This window comes from Neolamprologus multifasciatus, chromosome 17 (assembly GCF_963576455.1).
Source record: "Neolamprologus multifasciatus chromosome 17, fNeoMul1.2, whole genome shotgun sequence".
NCBI classification, from domain to species: domain Eukaryota; kingdom Metazoa; phylum Chordata; class Actinopteri; order Cichliformes; family Cichlidae; genus Neolamprologus; species Neolamprologus multifasciatus.
In genome coordinates this window covers 16,133,241-16,151,815 of record NC_140455.1, presented here as the reverse complement: position 1 = coordinate 16,151,815, position 18,575 = coordinate 16,133,241, and the positions used below count along the sequence as shown (strand labels likewise).

General features: G+C 44.5%; 2 protein-coding genes across 5 annotated transcripts; one reads left to right on the top strand and one right to left on the bottom strand.

Annotated features, from left to right (window-relative positions):
- Nucleotides 1-7,241: 7,241 nt before the first annotated feature.
- ncaph2 (non-SMC condensin II complex, subunit H2) lies at nucleotides 7,242-16,239 on the top strand. Of its 2 annotated transcripts, none has more exons than XM_085139124.1 (20): nucleotides 7,242-7,262; nucleotides 8,026-8,138; nucleotides 8,579-8,680; nucleotides 8,756-8,817; nucleotides 8,895-8,973; nucleotides 9,935-9,991; nucleotides 10,073-10,152; nucleotides 10,240-10,391; nucleotides 10,525-10,658; nucleotides 10,762-10,845; nucleotides 11,078-11,141; nucleotides 11,216-11,317; nucleotides 11,409-11,453; nucleotides 11,559-11,629; nucleotides 11,786-11,897; nucleotides 11,984-12,076; nucleotides 12,178-12,227; nucleotides 12,428-12,529; nucleotides 12,619-12,768; nucleotides 16,100-16,239. In XM_085139124.1, the coding sequence occupies exons 2-20, from the start codon at nucleotides 8,031-8,033 to the stop codon at nucleotides 16,220-16,222; spliced, it is 1,770 nt and encodes a 589-aa protein (XP_084995250.1). In that variant the 5' UTR covers nucleotides 7,242-7,262; nucleotides 8,026-8,030; the 3' UTR covers nucleotides 16,223-16,239. The 2 variants fall into 2 exon arrangements, with proteins under 2 accessions (XP_084995250.1, XP_084995249.1); XM_085139123.1 differs by having other exon boundaries at nucleotides 7,242-7,334.
- sco2 (synthesis of cytochrome C oxidase 2) lies at nucleotides 15,828-18,575 on the bottom strand. 3 transcript variants are annotated; one of them, XM_085139136.1, is made up of 2 exons: nucleotides 18,404-18,575; nucleotides 15,828-17,778 (listed from the first exon to the last, which is right to left on the bottom strand). In XM_085139136.1, exon 2 carries the CDS (start codon nucleotides 17,767-17,769, stop codon nucleotides 16,963-16,965), a length of 807 nt encoding a protein of 268 aa, XP_084995262.1. In that variant the 5' UTR covers nucleotides 17,770-17,778; nucleotides 18,404-18,575; the 3' UTR covers nucleotides 15,828-16,962. The 3 variants fall into 3 exon arrangements, with proteins under 3 accessions (XP_084995262.1, XP_084995261.1, XP_084995260.1); XM_085139135.1 differs by having other exon boundaries at nucleotides 15,828-17,781; nucleotides 18,412-18,575; XM_085139134.1 differs by having other exon boundaries at nucleotides 15,828-17,781; nucleotides 18,404-18,572.

The window sequence follows — 18,575 nt, the reverse complement described above, 5'->3', positions numbered from 1 at the left end:
TCCATTATCCATGCATAATCCATCCATCATCCATCCACCCATCATCCATCCATCCACCCATCATCCATCCGTCATCATCCATCCATTCAGCCATCCATCATCCATCCACCCATCATCCATCCACCCATCATCATTCATCCATCCATCCGTCATCATCCATCCATTCAGCCATCCGTCAACCATCCACCCATCATCCATCCACCCATCATCATTCATCCATCCATCAGAGCTGCTTGGCCTCTGTGGTAGTTGGGATTTTAGCGTAAGAGAAACTATTCATGAATGATCGAATGATTAGTAGTTCTGCTTGTTTCGTTTCAGGATCTCACCTCAGTATACGGCTGAGATAAGCAAAACTCACTGAGGAGTTCAAACTGAAGGAGATCTGAAACACCCAGTCAGGGCAGATAAAATCCAATGTGAAACAACTGGCTTCAGTAGGTCCACATCAGCTGTTTGCTTTGAGAATCATTTGTTTTTGCGTCATCACAGAATTAATCCAGAAAAACAGCGAGCACACTTAAAAAAGCTGATTAAAGCAAGCTGCTCTGTCTGTGGTGGTGAACTCACTAATCAGTTCTGTGCGTCTGTAATGTGCGACGCTGATTAGTGAGCAGGTCCAAACGAGCAGGCAGATCAATAGCAAGCAGAACAGAGCGGTTGACAGGAACAACATTTACAAACGAGCAGCAGCCAAGCAAAGACGGCAGCGAGGACGGGTCATTACAGTGGCCAATGAGCTGGAACTAAAATACGTGGTGAGCTCAGAGAACGAAGGAGGAGGAAGTTTGAAACTGTATGTAGCATGTACAGAGGCCCTGTTGGGACATCTGAGGAGCAACACATTACACAGGAAGAGGTGTCTTCTTCTTTGGCTCAAGGTTTCAAAGAGATCTCTGTGTGTCATCAGAGATAAGCCAAAAAAGTTCTCTTTTTAAAGCGAGCCCAGATCAAAGTCTCTCAATAACAAAAAGATTCTTTTTTAACAGAAGTTTAAATCAAATCTGTCAAATTTTCTCCTGTTCTCTGCTGACACTCTCAGCCATCTGGATTTTATGGGACTATTTTTCATTCGGTCTGGCTGAATAGCCAGTAACGAGTAACGAGCCGGGGGTGGCCGATCCGAGCTCAGCGGAGGAGTTTCCCGGGACAGCGCTCATTTTTCCAGCCTCGCTGAGGCTCGTTGGCGAGGGAATGATCCCTTTACCCGCCCCTCCATCCTTCACCTCGCAGACAGACTCGGCAGAGAAGTCGGACGTTTTCTCTCTCCATCATCCTCTGCTTCACCTCTTCGTCATCCTCCTCTGCCTTCCTCAGATGGGATACAGCTGTGACTCCATCAGTACATCCATCTTCCTCTCAGAGACAGAAGCAAGGGGGAAAAGGTCAGAACCAGAACAAAACATCATATTTTATAAACCCACCGCATGTTCAGCCTGGCGGACTTTAATCTACTCACTAACAGTAACTCCACCTGAGGAAGAAACCTGGAGATCTGCTGATGTTAGAGAAGAAAGGTGAGGTACTCTGGGAAACGTACTCCAGGAGCCTGAAACCTGAAGACATTGGTGAAGCTAATAGCCAGAGAGCCATCTGATCTTTATCAGAGTCCAGGATTCCCTTCAGTTCCAGGACTTCAGCTCCACAGAGGTCCAATCAGAGTGTCAGATCACTGCGATGAAGGTGACACCTACATGTGTCTTTGTTTCATTCCGAATTATCTGCTGATTAAACAGGCGTGATCAGACCGTGTTTACTACAGCACGCCCTCCACATGTAAACAGCGCTGCCGATGTCTCACAGCAGCTGGACCACCACCCGAAGTTTTCCCAGCCTGGTGGATCTGACACTAAATGAGCACAGAGGCAAGCAACACAACCAACGCCATAAAAATACATGGAGTTGAGTGAGCAACAAGTCAAACAGCTGCTGCTCCCCTGCAACAAGGTTCAGAATCAGAAAGGGTTTTATTGCCAAATGTTGAGCAGGTTTACAACATTAGGAAATTGCTGCAGTACTTAGGGCACGCTCCGTTTTGTGTAACTTTTTTTAAATCCTGGTAGCACTGCAACCATGTAAGCTAGCGCAATATTTTTTTTTGCATATGAAACCGGAGGAGTTGTACTTACATCTTATGCCATCAGCTTTTCCTAGGTTACAGTTTCCTTCCACATATAGCTTTGCAAAAACTGCATAAAAAGCACTTGCAGCAACAATAACATAATAGTCCAGAAACACGCTTAGCCGATCCGATCAGCTGTTTGTAACACTTCCTAGTCCATCAGCGCGAACTATCGCATGTCCGCCATGACCTGCCCGAAACTGAAAGTGACGTCATTTTGCGGAAATGTAGTTTTTTTTACCATCAGGGCCTTATGAGCCTATACTGGTGTTTTTAAAAGTTATGTTTGACTTTATGCTTTTCTGAATAGTTTCTGGGATGCTTAGAAATCATATTGCACTGCTGGAAATAGTTTATTTTGATGCACATGCTGCTTTTTTGCAAATTTGCATTATAATATTTATTTTCATTTTTCCTGCAGTATATAAAAATTGGTGTATTTCAAAAATAAAACTATGAAGACACTTAAAACAAATTTCCTGTGGTGGGAAACTATTTTGTGCAACTTTTTTGTATTTACAGTTTTGAGGGATAAGCCTCTTAAATTTCTCTAACTAGAAATATATGTTAAAAAAACAAAAACGATTTTCAAATTTTTTGTAGTTTATTGCACTTTTTTGCAATTTATGTAATTACTATGCACTTAATGCATACATATTATTAAAATTTGGGCTATAATGGTTGTATTGATGTATATCAACTTGAAATGCTCCCAAAAATGGCACTACAGCATGTAAAAATATAATATAATCTCTGGCGGACTTGGTTCTATGGTAGGTCTTAAAGGGTTAAATAAACATAAAAATGTAAATTTAAACTGGAAGATATATACATGAATGCAGGTCGTGATCAGTGCAAAAATGGAATGATGCAGTGATCACTGTATAGGGTCAGGTTAAACACATTTCTAGATCCTGGGGGTCTGGACCTGGATCAGGCTGTCACACTCCCAGCAGCATAGCAGGAGTCTGTTGGTCTTTTGATATATTGTACATTAAAGTACAATGAATTAAAATATTACTGCTCACCTGTGAATAAATGCATCATATGAGAGTCACTGATATGGTTTTGAACCATTTTGTGTTCTGTGATCTGAGATCCCATCACGGCTTAGAGTTGCAGCACAGTCTGAAAGTCACAGACTTCTCTCTGAGGGCAGCCCGGGTTTACTTTCATCCACCTGGGCAACACAACATCCCTTGAGAAACCTCATGCTCTTATTTTGAAAGTTGAATTGCTGCTAACAAGTTTCCTGCAGATAAACTGATGTGAGACTCCTCCTCCGTGGTGGAGGTGGTTCAGTTTTACTTTTAGTACTCTGGGGCTGGATTAAGAGATACCTGCACAACTCCTGCTGCACCTGTGTTTCTGAGAGTGTACGCCGTGAGGTCAGCAGCAACAACGGCACCTCTAAGCCAATAGAGTCACACCTTTACCCAATCCTGGCAGGTGTCAAAAACAGAGGGTTCTAACGCCTGAGAGACTCACTGTGGTTTGAGGAGTTTGTGGTGGTTTCATGATCCACCAGCGCTGCTCCCAGTGGATTGTGGAAGCTAAAAGGGAGGGAGGGGACCGGTGAGCCGTGCTGTCGTCCAATCTCACAGCTGCTGGCTGAGAGCTGGAAACTGGGGTGAAAACGGGGAGCAGGTTTAACTCTGATGGGTTTTTCCAGCCAATCAGCATGCCTGACAGGAGAGTCGTGACCTCAGCATTCTCATATTCATCTGCACGCGGTCAGTTTGAGCCATTCAAGACAGCTGATGTATGTGACTGCAGTGAAGATGTGAAACACACACACACAATAAAACAGCGATTTGTTCATTGAGATCACATTTCTGGATTTCTTCTGTTTTTATTCCTTCTGGCTTCTATTCCAAGTATCGGTTTAGATTTAGAAATACATTTCCCATAATGCTTTTATGTCATCTGAGTTCTTCCAGTTGATTTCAGAGCTTAGAGTAACTGTGTGTTACTGCTGGGCTTCATATCTGTTCTCTATCAGTGCAGGCTTCATGTTCACTCTGTTTCTTCTAGACTTTAAGGTGCAGGTCGAAGAGGCAGAGGTGCAGATTATCTGATTGGATTATACTCTGGAGAAACTTCACCATCTGTATGCTTGTGCTTCACACTTCCACTGCAGCTGTTCAGGTTAACATGCTGGGAACTGTGAATGATTATTATTATAATGCTGATTAGATTTACCTGTGTGCTGATACCATGAGTTATCAGGTGATGTGCACACGGTGGTGTTTGTGGGGGTGGAGTCTCTGTGCTCACTCTTGCTGCAGGTGTGATGGAGCGCAGCAGGCAAATATGACTGCGACACATGCCTCAGCTTCACCTACAGCTGAGTCCAGGATGTTCTGCTGCAGAGTCACACCTTCTTCTGACGCTCTGTGTTATTAGCCAAAGACTATGTAAAGGATGGCTGTGGCCACTGCAGCATTACCTGTTAGTTTGTAGCTTTTCTGAGACATTTTGTGCTGGGTTAAGAATGGCGTGCAGCTGCTGGCATCTCAGTAATCTGTTGGTGCTCCAGTGGAAGAGATAAATGATGAAGAGGAGCGCAGTGCAATGGGGATGGGGTGTTGCTGGGAAACCGCTGTGTGCATTGTTTTCTCTGAGTTTATCAGAGGATTATTCTTCATAATCACATGTGGCCAGATGTTTTCCAGAAGTGTTCTTCCTGGGCCGTGACGACATTTCTCCGCCAGTCTGCATCCTTTGTCGTCTCGTCTCTGTTGGGAAAGTAAAACAGTGGGACTCCCGAGCAGCATGTACACCTCTGAGGAGGAAAGACAAGGAGGAGGAGGGCGTCGTCTCCTGGATTAGAAATCCGGCTGCTTGAATTAGGAGTGTTAAATTTAGCTCCTGCTGCCCCGTCATCCTCCTCTCAGAGGCATTAATTACAGCTGTCCTCTCAGACTAATAATACTCACTAATGCTGCTGCAGGACAAAGAGGAGGCTTCCTGAGGCCCATCATCATCATCATCATCATCATTATTGCTTCTTAATGACATCACCTGTTGTTTTTGTAAATAAAGTTTTATTAAATCACAACAAAAAACTGGTTTCATGTGTGGAGGAAGAGTTGCATACACACACACACACACACATACTGAGGGCCCTGAAATCAGATCTGTGTGCAGAGGAAATCTCATCATGTTTCCATCTGCAGATATGATTTGTGATGGTGAGAGTTCAGACAGCGGTGTGCTTCCGATGATGTCACGGCACACGGCAGCATGGCTCCACTCACTGCTTGTTTTGTTTCATGCCCAGGTAACCAACATTTGAACTCAGGTGGAACCAAGAAAACCACATTTTTATGTGTCCTTCACATGGCTTTGATTGTCTGCACGAAGGCTTTTATTCTGAAAGTTGGCCAGATGCTCAATACTCTTCCTGCCCTCCTCACCTGTTGGTGGATTGCGAGTGTGGTCTGGAGCAGGAATTTCAGGCTCAGAGGAGAGCAGAGACCTCCCTCAGTGCACTTCCTGCTCCACAGGGGGTGTTCTCAAGGGGCAGACTTGTTCATGGGTTGTGTCCAAATTCATGGGCTGCATCCTCCTGAGGACCCGGCCTTCGCGGTCTATGTGGGCCGGGTCCTCAGAAGGTCGGGTAGGCCGGAAGTAAACGGCTGTGGAATTGGACAGTCTAGCCTTCAGATTTGCGTCACCGCTGTCTCAGTGGAGTTTAATAAACTCGGCTGTCTGCTCCTTGCTATCTAAAATATAACAGGACACTGGTGTCAATTCTCGACCATCTCACACTTCTGTTTGACGTTTATTCAGCTGTGTGAAAACCAAGCAGGAACCCACCCGGAAAGTTTTATTTTATCTAATCTAATCTAATAACTTTAATCTCAGCCAAACCGATTTACTCACGAACAAATAAAACACTGAAAGAGCATTATCTAAGTGACTTATATATTACATTTAACCCGAGTAGCGAAAGTCCACGGTGATCTGAAAATGATGTGCCGGGAGTTTGCCGTTCTCTACGGCTCCAGTGACCCTCGAGCTCTAGCTATCGAGCTGATGGGTAACAGACGTCTCTGAAAACGTCAGAGCACTTTTGCAAATATGTGATATCTTGATAAACCGAGCAGATATTTGAAGTTTACACAGCCTGAAAATATGTTAAAAGTTTATTTTGTGACCCAGAAAGAGTAATAAGAGTAATATTAAAAACTTAGTAGTGGCCTGCCATTGTTTAAAACTGGAGTTTGGCTAGGCCGTGCTATGAATTCTGGGATATGGTGGGCCACGATGGATACACCCGACCCATCCTTCAAATTCGGAGAAAAGGAGGACGCATTTGTCGGCTGCATTCAGAGGAGTCTGAATGCAGACAGCCTTTGTGACGTCGCTGTAATGTAATAGGCCTACAAATGCTTCCTCAGGAGGATACAGTCCAGGAATTTTGACACGACCATGGTGTTTGCACTGAGCACCAGAAGAGTGAGACGAGGAAGAATGCACACATTCACGACAGTATTATGACTTCTCACTTCATGGTTTTATTTTTTCTAAAAGATTATCCAAACAGCTTGTGATCATTTTTTACTGATTACTTAATTCATTAACTATTTTGGTTTTTGTTGTTGTTTTGTTGCTTAGGATTCTTTAACCTTTAACCCTACACCAGTCGTGTAGCACAGGGTTTTATTTAACTTGTTATCATGTATAAACAAAAATAAAACAGGGGCTTTAAATATTCTGTGATATTACAAAATAAGTCCAATGAACGAATATGGCTTTAGCCTGATATTTGCAGATATAAATATGAAATATGGAGTCCAAATTCTCACTATTTGACTTGGCTTTGCTCTTGCGCTGTTTTGCACATGCCAAATCATCTGTATTTCTTATAAACGGATCCCAAGGTGCAGGCAGCAGCTCGCCCAGTTTCTTTAAACCATTGACTGGAGAAGTTTTCTACAGTCATTGCTTTAATCTGCAACGCTGCCATCTAGCGGCCGGCAGCCTGTATCACACCATGGCACCGCCAGAGGGCAGCACGCGGAGCTGCTACACAGACCAGAGCAGCGAAGAAGAAATTTAACGCGGGTACTTTGAGTGTTGTGCTAACGGCTACAAACAGTTAGCCCCGGTGTAGCTGGGCTCAGGTTTTTCGGTAAGTTTCTCTCTGATTTTACTCTTTAAACACCGTCGCTGCTTCATGTTAGCGACACCTGCTTATTCTCAGGTATTTCTCTTATTTAAAAAAAAAGCCAAGCTGAGCAGTTAAATGAGCCAAGTGTTCAAGCTTTGACAGCTGCAGTCGCTTAGACGCTCCGCCACATTTCATTGATAAATCTGACATTTCATTCGGATTGATGTAAACATCGACCTCACAGAGGATTAATTAACACGGTTTACTAAGCAGTGGAATGTCCCGGTATATTCGGCGTTAGATTAAGAATAAGTTAATTTGTTAAGTTTGTCTTTTCATCACCGGTTTAGCTACAGCGATTAAAATAATCACATTTTTGAACGTACTTTGGTTTGATTTCGTTCTCTCTGATTTCAGCATTTGCGGCTTTAGCTCGTAGCAATTATCACGCTATTTAATATAATTCACAGCAGCGATAACGCAGTTTTGTTTGATTTTGAGGACAGGTGAATGCAAAGAGTTCACCATGAAAACTGATAATCGATACTTAAATCGATATGCACAGTCCAGCTGTAGCTGTGCGCTCTGATCAACATTACAGGCTTTTATGAATCTACTATTATATCAAATTTGGGCTGAATGAAAGTAATCTTTGCTTGAGTTTTAAATGAGAAAGCGTTCCATCTGCAACTCAGAGCACTGCAGAGAAACGAGCTGCTTAAAGACGGAGTCATGTTTGAGACCCCGCAGGATTCACAGCCTGTTCTGGGTCTACCTGTTTCAGGTGAGATGGAGTCCACAGAGAGCCGATATGCTCACCTGCTCCAGCCGATCCGAGAGCTCACAAAGAACTGGGAGATCGACCTGGCGTCCGAGCTAAACGACTACTTAGATGAGGTAATTTATTTATACCACAGAGGCTCTTACTTTGATAGCTTTCATCTTCCATACAAACTGACACAAGGCAGCAATATCCTTCTGCATCAAACATGTGGTTCGTGCCCCAGAATAGGGTCACCTACAGGGTCAGTCTGGCTCCCTGGGTGTCTTTATAAAGAGTAAAAGCAGCACGGAGAGGTGTCAGTTTTAGCAGTAAGCTCTGCAGTACTTCAAATGCAGACAGAAGAAGACAGAGCTGTAATTAGAAGGTAACAACTGCCTTTCAGTCAAATTGCTCTGGGTCAGTTTATTGTTCAGATCATTCACAAAGGGCTGGTCTGGCAGCTTCAGGTGATCCACAGAGACACAAATGAGGATCCAGGTGGGATTTCAGTCAGCCACAGCCTGATGGAGTGAAGCTGAGCTCCACCCAGTAACATCTGTCTGTGTGTCTGCAGCTGGATGACATGTGTATCACCTTCGATGGTGGGAAAACCAGGCTGAACTTCGCAGAGGCTGCGCTGCTCATCCAGGGCTCCGCCTGCATCTACAGCAAGAAGGTGAGCCACACACAAGTCACATGACCTCGCCCAGTCTGTGATGGAGTCATGTGACGGCATCTGCGTCTGTTTCAGGTGGAGCTGCTGCACAGCCTGGTGTTCCAGACTCTGGAGTACATCAACGACAAGAACAAGAAGTAGGCATGACTCCACCCGCATGCTGGTTTGATTTCCTGCTGCAGGTTCACACATTATCTTTGTGCTCTCCCGACAGACGCAACAAGCAGGCAACAGAGTCTCAGGAGGGTGATGGCAGAGCAGTGAGCAGTCATGATGCTGACAACTTGGAGGAGGTAAAAAAAAAAAAAAAAGACCAGGCAACTTTTGTTAAAGGTGGTTCTTTACCTGAGAGCAAACTTCCAGAGTCACATTTCGTCCCTGATTTGATTTTCAGCTTTCATGATGCTTCATTCATTTAAACACACTGGTGATAAAGTGCTTTGAGAGCTGGATGTTAGACTCAAAAATAAACCGCACCAAGGAAAAGAAGTATAAAATGTTTCTGTTCTAAAAATTCAAAACTGATACCTGACATTTTTATAGACTTCAAAGAAAGTCTGTGAAACATGTTTTCAGAGGGGATTTAAAGGAAGCACCTGACTCTATGCTGTGCGCCTGATGTCATTAGCCAGCTTGCTCCAGAGCCAAGGCCTTCTTTAACCCTCAGAGACTGCAGAGTGAGCCGAGCTGTAGAAACAGTCCAGTCCTGGAGCAGACAGGAAGTCAGGGTCAGCTGGAACTGAAGCGTCTGAGGTCACTGAGTGTGAAGCTTTTTGGGTGAAAATGTGGTGTCTGTGCTCAAGAATATAAACAGCAAGTTACAGGGGACCTGAAGCCAAGCTCTGAGGTACCCCTCAGGTAACGTGAGTTAACAGGTCAGAAAGAAAGCAAGCACAGGGTTAAGGTTTTACTGTTACAGCCATTCTCTAACAATGCTCACAGGGCATTCTGGGGAACGTAGTCACTTCATTCAGTCACTGACCATATCATATTAAAAAAATTAGAACCTTAAATTTAAAACATTCTTTATCGTGATCATTAATTATTTTATTTTAATTATTTATTATTAATGATCTAGATTCTTCAGATTCAACCTTTAATCATTAAAAATTAAATAAACTTTGACCTCAGATTTTCACAGAAATTCTTTTTAAATCTGTATCGTGTTATTTTTACTCCTTTTTTGTAACCCTTTATCCTGTCAAAGTCAGGTGTGCTCGGGTGTAAATGAGTAACATCACTTGTGTCCTTCAGTTTTCTGCGTTGGACCTGGAAGTGTCGGACCGATCTGAGAGGTCTGACTCCAACACGGTGAGTTTGATTCTCTGAGGTCAGGTTACCTGCAGCCCGTTCTGGCCTCTGACCTCTGCCTGTGACCTCTGACCTATGCAGACTGTGGACGTGCCGCCTCTTCCTCCGGAGTCTCTGATTGCACCTGAAACCCAAGAGAAAAAGAAACTGCCCCTCATCAGGTCAGTGATCTCACACAGCAACTAAATGAGAGCTAAGCCCCGCTCCCCGATGATGAGGTCTCACCTGGTTCTGTGCCTGTGTGTCAGTGTGAAAGGTGAGATCCTGTGCAGTCAGAAGGACTTCAGGATCAACCTGTTCGTCCCAGGTGAGGGCGACATGATCCTGCTCACATTCAGATCAGTTGCTTCCACTTCCCTGCCTCCCAGTGACTTCGCTCAACTAGAGACCCAGCCCCCAGGTACACCTCACTTCACCTGTTCAGTCCTCCATGACACATTTCCTCCCGCTTTTCTCCCTTTTTTTTTTTTTTTTGTCTTGACTTTCACTACTTTGGTTTCTGATTTTTTTTACTTTTGACCTTCATGGCTCAGATGCTGTGGTTCCAGTCAATGTTGAAATGGGCAGAGCTGATGCTGAGGAGGGTGGAGGCGATGCAGCAGACGATTTCCTCCCCTTAGAGTTGGACAACATGGAGCAGGAGGAGGAGCATGCGGACAGATTGCAGGTGGAGGAGATTTCACCTGTTAGAATCACAGAGCAGTTTCAGCCACCACCTCTTCATCTTCTTCTTCTCCTTGTGTAACTTCGGTGTTGTTGGTGTGTTTCAGGCTCCGAGTGATGGTCGAATGATCCGAGAGAGGCAACAGCTGGAAGCCAACAAACCGAGGAGAGAGGAGCCGATTCCTCCTGCTGTACGTTAATCTGCTTTAATACCCCAGATTGCAGCTTAGTGTTCGCCACAGGAGCGTTTATTTTCCTCTAGTCAAAAATCTCACACACTTAAAGCACAACAGTACTTTTATTTTGAAAGAAATAGTTTTTATAAAGCTCCGGTTCCTCATTTTGTTTTCTAACTAGATTCATTAAATTTTACCTTTTTACTAGAGCTTCATTATGAAACATCTTTTTTTTTTTTTTCTTCAGGTGAATGTTTGGGCGTTCCATGACCCATACGCCATGCTTGAGGAGGACAAACCACTGAAACCAGGTAACTATGGGGACCGCGTGGCGTGTTTCAGTATTCAGTCTGCTGGCGCTTACAGAGTTTTGTGTCTTCTGCAGGGAAGTGCTACAGAGTTCCCGACGGGCTGGACGACTGCGGGAAGAGGAAAAGGAAACGAGCCGCTTTCCTTCGGGACTTCAGGAGCTGGTTCAGAGGAACCTGTAAGAACAAACTGCTTGGAGCACTCATGTTCTTCCTGTGGACCCATTATCTGTTAACATGTCACTTCCTTTTTGTGTTTGTTTGTTTCAGTTGACCCTCCAGAGCACAAGTTGAAAAATGGACCCAAATTTACAGGTAACAATAGGCTGAAAACTTTTCTGTGTCCAGAAAAAGACTTTTAATCCGAAGAGTTGAATTTATACTTCCTGTTAAATGAAGCTGAGACTTCCTGTTTTTCAGACCTCAACTACATCTACCTGAGCACAATCAAAGACAAACTCAAAAATCAGAAGAGGATCAACAGAAGAGCCGTAAGACGCACACACCATCATCCATGCTGACATCACAGTGATGTCAGCAGTGATGTCAGCAGTGACATCAACTGCGGTTCAGGTCGTTTTTTCAGGGTCAAACTGTGTTATTGTCAGATTATGACTCTTTACTATCACATTTGTTATGTCACCCAGGGCGTGATGATGTCTGACGAGGAGCTGAAGAGGACCTTCCTACAGCCAGAGGGGGTGGGGCCTGGTCAACTGGGGGAGGAGCCTGTGGAAGAGTTGAGACAGAACCTGCTGGGTAACAGTCTTAGTGCTGGTCTGAGTTCAGGGTCATAAAAGCTGTTTGAGTGTGTTTGCGTTAAAGCCTGATATGTCTGTCTGAAGGTGGGGATGATGACGCCTCGGACAACGAGCACGACGCCTTTCCCGATGACGTTCCAGCCGAGTTTCTGGGTGGCCCGGAGCACATTTCACCTGGTAAAATGCTTCAGATTCAGACTGAAACTGATCGATCAGTTCAGTATCGATACAGGAACAGTGGAACGTGTGTAATGATCTGATGCTGTTTGTGTCCGCAGAAGCTCACCGAGATGAACTGAGTTACGAGGATCTGGTGAAGCTGCGAGTGGTCAGTGATCAATATTATTATCTTCAGTAATGTTCAGTACATTCTGATCAATCATACTTGGAGCCTGTAAGGTTTGTTCCTACTGCTAGAAGCTACCCACGATCACAAAAATCAAACTACTTATAACTCCGTCATGAAGAAGGTGAAGCTTTTATTTTGAATAGCAGGAAGTTGATTAACCCTTTGTGTGTGGGATTTAGGAGCAGCTAGTGGTAAACAGTCGTGGTTACACTCAGGAGACAGCACTGTCTCGGAGGGTCAAAGACTGGGAGGAGAAGATCCGCCCTGAGTTGGCACTGCAGGTAAAACCTGCTGAGCCCCGTCCAGTAAATTAACCCAACTTCTGACTCAAACCCCTTCTGACTCTAAACCCCACCTCTCCATTTTCCAGGAGGAACGCCCAGCATTTGACATCCATGATTACGGAGACCGCATCGTGAGAGCGCTGAGCGGCGTTGGATGCCGCAGAACGTTTGCAGCCATCGTTCATGGTCTAGACAACTTTGAAGCCTCAAAGTACCTGCTGGCCTCCCTGCAGCTGGTAAAACATCTGCACAGACATCAGCGATCAACCAATAACAGCACAGAGATCACACACATCAGACCACACTTACTTTAATGATCTGAGCACACTCAAATCCAAAGGAGGCATTTTGCGCGTTTTGTGACTAGTTTTGCCCAAACAGTGAGTGTCACCTGTTCCAGTCAGGGATGTCATCAAATGATGATAAATTCTCTAAAAAGCATAAACAATAAACTGCAGCATTGATACATTAATCTGGTGTCATAGTTACGGCTCTGCACACACACAGTTCGGTACAAGGATGAGCGCAGCGCTGCAGGTGTTTAACATTCTGTTGCTGAATGTTTCCTGATGAGGTCATCCCATCGAACTGAATAAAACAACATGTTTGGTCCAATTAGTGTCAGGAGCTTTTACCATGGGACCACACAAAATGTCCAGGCTTTATACAGAAGTAGATGATGTCACCATGTCGATCTTTTATATACAGTCTGTGTTTAGACCCACTATAGCAGTGCTCCCCAACCTTTTTTGCGCCACGGACCGGTTTGTGCCCGACAATATTTTCACGGACCGGCCTTTAAGGTGTTGCGGATAAATACAACAAAATAAAACTAGTACTGGTACTGAAAAAAAGAAGATTTATTCATAACACACCAGGGCTCTAGACTAACTTTGTGACATGGGCGCACCGGTAAGCCTAACTTTAAAAATTTAGGCGTACCGGCACAAAAGTTAGGCGCACACTTTTCAACCACATCGCTTATCACTGCAGTTTTACATGTGCACTTTCTTTGGGGGGGGGGGAAGTCCATACAGACAATATTTATTTCTAAATTAACTAACAAACTTGTGCTTAAAGTGCTTTGTCAATATTGTAGAAAATGCTAAACTTACTCATCATCTTGGCCTCCTCTGACGATCTTTTTGCTGCTGTCTGTTGCTGAAAGGCAGTGGGGAGAGGGGACACTTGGGCAGTGCATTTATTGCAGCATATAATGTGTTTCATGGATACACTGTGCTTTTTCAGCATTCAAAGATTGATGGCACCGTGTCAGAGCACTAGCTATGAATTTCAGACGGATCAGGCCTTAACTTAACAAAAAAGTTATCAATAGTTCTTTTCATCTGTTCTTATTACCCACAGCTACATCCACTTCTGTCGGGCCTAGGCTGCTCACTGGGGCTGGGTATCATCACTGATTTGAATCCATTTGATTCCGGTTCTCAAAGTCCTGGTTTGATTCAATTTAGCCTCAGACAGTCAGATTTATTATAATTCTGATCATTTATCAGTACTGATACACATGAGACTTCATCAGAGGTGTGAACATCACAGCACATGCCTTTGTGTGAAAGTAACTGAGAATAAAACACAGAAAAACATGAAGGAGATTTTTCTGGTCTGGCTTTTTATAGCAGATAACCTTAAAAATATTCTGCAATATTCTGCGATTTTGTATAATTTTAAGAAGTTTAAATTTCTTCAGTATTAAACAGCAGAAATTAGGCTTTCTTGTCCGAGGTCATTTAAGTGAAAAAAGAAAAAGACAGCGCTGTAAACAACGGTAGACTGGTGGGTAATAAGCGAATGAATAATGCAGAAAACAGAGATTTGATACGGGAAACTGTTCCTGAAGTACACAGAGAGAGAGAGCTGTGCAGGAAGTCAGAGGGAATTCATGACGACATTGATCAAATGTGAAGCGTAGTTTGCTGCTTCTTTTGCTGCTGGCTCGGTGAATTTTGGTTGGAGAGAGACAAAACCTGCAGCTCAGAATCAGCGCAAAAAAGACGTAAACACAGCGCGGACCCGACGCATCAGAATCGCTAAGCTCCGATAGTGTGTCCGTGTACGGGCCGTCGGGTGAGAAAGACAAAGCTGATTCTGATGCGTCGGGTCCGCTCTGTGTTTACGTCTTTGTGTGGAATCCGTTAATGAATTGATATCGCTTTATTCAAGCTACTCACCTCTCTCTTCCACCTGCACTTTCAACTGAACCACGGCCAATCAGAGAGGTCCCGTCCCTGACTATCTCTGATTGGTTTAGTCCACGATAGGGGCATAATGTGTGTCTGTTGTTGACCACACGGAGAGTTGCAGAGATTTTCTTTTTTTGTTACCCAAACAGTTGGTCGCACAGGTGCGACCAAATATTTATTTTTAGTCGCACCACTGAAAAATTTGGTCGCATTTGCGACCTGCACACGTGAAAAGACCCAGGAAAACCGAGTTAACGAAAAAAAATGATAACAAAATAATGCTAAAAAACCGATAAAAACCCTGAAAACCATACATTTCACACCCGAGTCTCAACTCTCGCGGCCCGGTACCAAATGACTCCGGTCCGTGGCCCCGGGGTTGGGGACCGTTACACTATAGCATTAACGCAGGGTATCATCACTGATTTCTATAACTGATTGGATTCAATTTAATTTAGACTCAAGAAATATTTTAATTCTGATCTTTTATCAGTACATATACATATTTATGCATATTTATATCTATGCATAAAAACAAAGCTAAGACTTGTGAGAATTCATCAAAGGTGGTGTCTGAATACACAGAGAGGCAGCTGTGCAGGAAGTGTGTTTTTTTTTGTTTGTTTGTTTGTTTTTTGTTGTTTGTTTTTTTTAAATTGTCCTGAGCGCAAAAGAGGGAATTCATGACAATGTTTTTCAAACAGAGCATAGTTTGGATCTTCTTTTGCTGCTCGTCAATGAATTTTGGTCAGAGAGTGACGAAACCTGCAGCTTCAGAACTTGTGAGATGTCAGCTTTCAGCAACGACAGCATGTCCGCATGTGCCGTTTACCTGCTCTCATTTGTTGTTTTAACTGTTTGGCAGTGGTTGAAATAGTTTTGTGAGCTTTAACCTGAGATTCTGTTGTTTCTGGCAAAATACATTTATATTTAAAAATCAATTCAGGATACACTATTCAAATTGAAATCGATTTAAATAGGATAATTGATTTTTTTTTTTTAACCCACCCCTATCGAGCATAGCTGTGTTCATTCCATTGAACAGCAAGGTGTGTGTTTAGGAGTTTTACTGTGAAAAAGGTAAGGACAGGAAACTGGATCAGTCTGATGGTTTTATTCTGAAGTTTTATTTTGAAAATCCTCCATGACAGAAGTGGTGCTTTTATTTCTTTAAATCCTCTGAGCTGGTTAAAGACAGACGAGAGTCTGATGAGCTCGCTAATCAATAACAGAACAGCTGTCTGATCACTTTATTGATCAGTGACACCGTCAGAAGGTTTAAAGTCTGTTCTGATGAGTCTTCACTTCCTGTCGATGGATGGCTGCAGCTGATTGGTTGCTGATCATGACTCTCTACTTCCTGCAGGCAAACGACTACACGGTGGAGATCGACAGTTGTGCCGGGTTGGAGGGAAGTTTGGACACAATGGCTCTGACTCTACTGAGCACGTACAGAGCGACGGACAGATTTGCCACGCTGAAGGCCTGAATGCAGCACAAGCCACTCTGACATCATCATGTAACGTTTAATCGATGATCAATGTTATTCAATTTTTGTAATAAAATGTTTGTCACTGTCTGCACTCTGTGTCTGTGGGGAAAATCTGATGGTAACAAAAGCCAAAAAACAAAAACGCACGACCTTCTGACAAGAACCTGTCTGTCACTCACGCTTCATTAAAGTCCGCCATAATATAACTTGTTTCCACAGCAACATTACAGCTGATCACAGCTTCCATGTGACCAGCATCATTACATGATCTGCCCTATCGCTGACCTGTTCACAGGAATCGGCGAGGTCCTCACACCCTGAGGCCAATCTGACCTTTAACTCTGAAAACTGACACTTTCTCAGATAGCATGTCCCACTGCCATTTATGTGACAGACTGGAGGAAATGCCCGAGCATGCACTTCCAGCTGTAAACACACCTCATCCACACTGAGTAAGAGAGAAGTAAACTTAACCCGATAAACACCTGGCCCCACACACACACACACACACACACACACACACACACTGAAACCATCAGGCTGAGACAGGAAGTGAGGGAGCATGCTCTCGGGATTTTCACATTGTTATTATCGACAAACTTTCACTTCAAACACGTTTACAGTTCTGTGTTACCATGGAGAAGTGTCCCGTTTTAGGACAAGAAGCAGTTTATCCTCCAGCTGTGAGTTGGGTCGTTATGAAAACAGTCTGTAATTGGTTGCTATATAGCCAGCGCTCACAGCGTGGCATAGTTTTTGATGTGTTTGCGGACACTGTCGGCGATCTGCTCAGCGCTCTTCATCCTGTTGTAGTAGTCGAGAAAGAGGCCGTCAGGGCTGACAAGGTAGATGAGGATAGTGTGGTCCACAATGTAGTCGCCATCCTCGTCTTTGGGCCCGGCGCTGGCGTACACTCTGTAGTCCCGCCCTGCGTGCTTCACCTCCTCGACCGTCCCCGTCAGCCCGATCAGCCGGGGATGGAAGTCTTTAACGTACCGGGCAAGAGCCGCCTCATCGTCCCGCTCTGGGTCTACAGTGATAAAAAGGGGCTGCACCGGCGGCAGCGAGGCATCGCAGTCCAGAGTCACCACGACAGTGCTTAACTTTTCCAGTTCTTCGGGGCAGATGTCAGGGCAGTGAGTGAAGCCAAAGTACAGCAGCACCCAGTTGCCCAGGAAGTCCCTCTTCGTCCGGCGGCACCCCGTGTGGTCCATGAGGCTGAAAGTGCCCTGCCCCAGCGCCACCTGCCGCAGCTGCTCCACCCGCTGCTGCCGCAGCTTCTGCTGCTTCTCTGAGTGCACAAACCACCACACACCCAGCAACCCGCCGCCGAACAACAGCGTAACCAGCAGCCGAGTCCGCAGCTTCATTTTAGCCACTACTGACGGCGACGAGTCCCGATCACCAGAGAGGAAGCGAGCCTGAGGGAGCCTGTCCTGCGGTGCCAGCCGGCACCTCGAACTCAGCACTGCCGAAGACACAAACGTCCCCCGGAGTGCCGCTCCTCCTCGCAGGTCACCCATGATGCACCGCAGCCCCAACATCTCCACCACCTGCTATAAGACAGGAAGACCAGATTATTTTATCATATTATTTATTCTGATCATTAATCTGTCAAATTATTGATTATAAAACATGTTTCACTTGTGTCTATTAAACTTTAGATCCGCTTATTTTATTTGAAGTCTGACTTCAGAAACACACTGAAACGTTAAGCTCAAAACATTATTTTAGTTTTAAAAACTTACCAAAATAAAATCCATTATCATCACGTGTTATTATTAGTTTCTGACATTCATAAAATAAATAAATAATTAGTTTAAATGTAAAATCTTGGTCTTTGATACACTCATTACCCTTTTAATCGTCTTTGGGGATTTTTCCTGTTTTTGTGAAGTTAAACCCACCTGACACACGATAAACACACTCAAACACCAGCCGAAGAGACACCCCCCCCCCCCCCCCCCCCCCACACACACACACACACACACACACACACACACACACACACACAACTGATGTCAGGACAGTGCTACAGGGTTTCCTGGTGACTGAAGGTTAAGGAGCACGCGGTTAGCCAAAAGCTAACTGAGTGTCGGCTCGGGATAATGCTAATGCACGAGCTGCTTTAGCCTCGTGAATTCAGCGAGTTCCGGTAAAAACGAGGCGCGGACTCACCTGTTTACCTTTTAGACCCCACACTAATGTTACCGGCTCCTGCCACAAGTCCACCGGACACTCGTCCTGCTTCTTCTTCTTCTTCTATGGTGGTTTACCGCAAACATCGAGATGCAGTGCCGCCACCTGCTGGAGTGACGAAGCAGGACTCCTAAAGCTACACCTGCACTTG

Coding starts and splice junctions, on each gene's coding strand:
- ncaph2 (XM_085139124.1), top strand. CDS start 8,031: ATGGAGTCCACAGAGAGCCGATATGCTCACCTGCTCCAGCCGATCCGA. Junction 8,681..8,755: donor CCTGCATCTACAGCAAGAAG/GTGAGCCACACA, acceptor CGTCTGTTTCAG/GTGGAGCTGCTGCACAGCCT. Junction 12,077..12,177: donor CCCGGAGCACATTTCACCTG/GTAAAATGCTTC, acceptor TTGTGTCCGCAG/AAGCTCACCGAGATGAACTG.
- sco2 (XM_085139136.1), bottom strand. CDS start 17,769: ATGTTGGGGCTGCGGTGCATCATGGGTGACCTGCGAGGAGGAGCGGCA.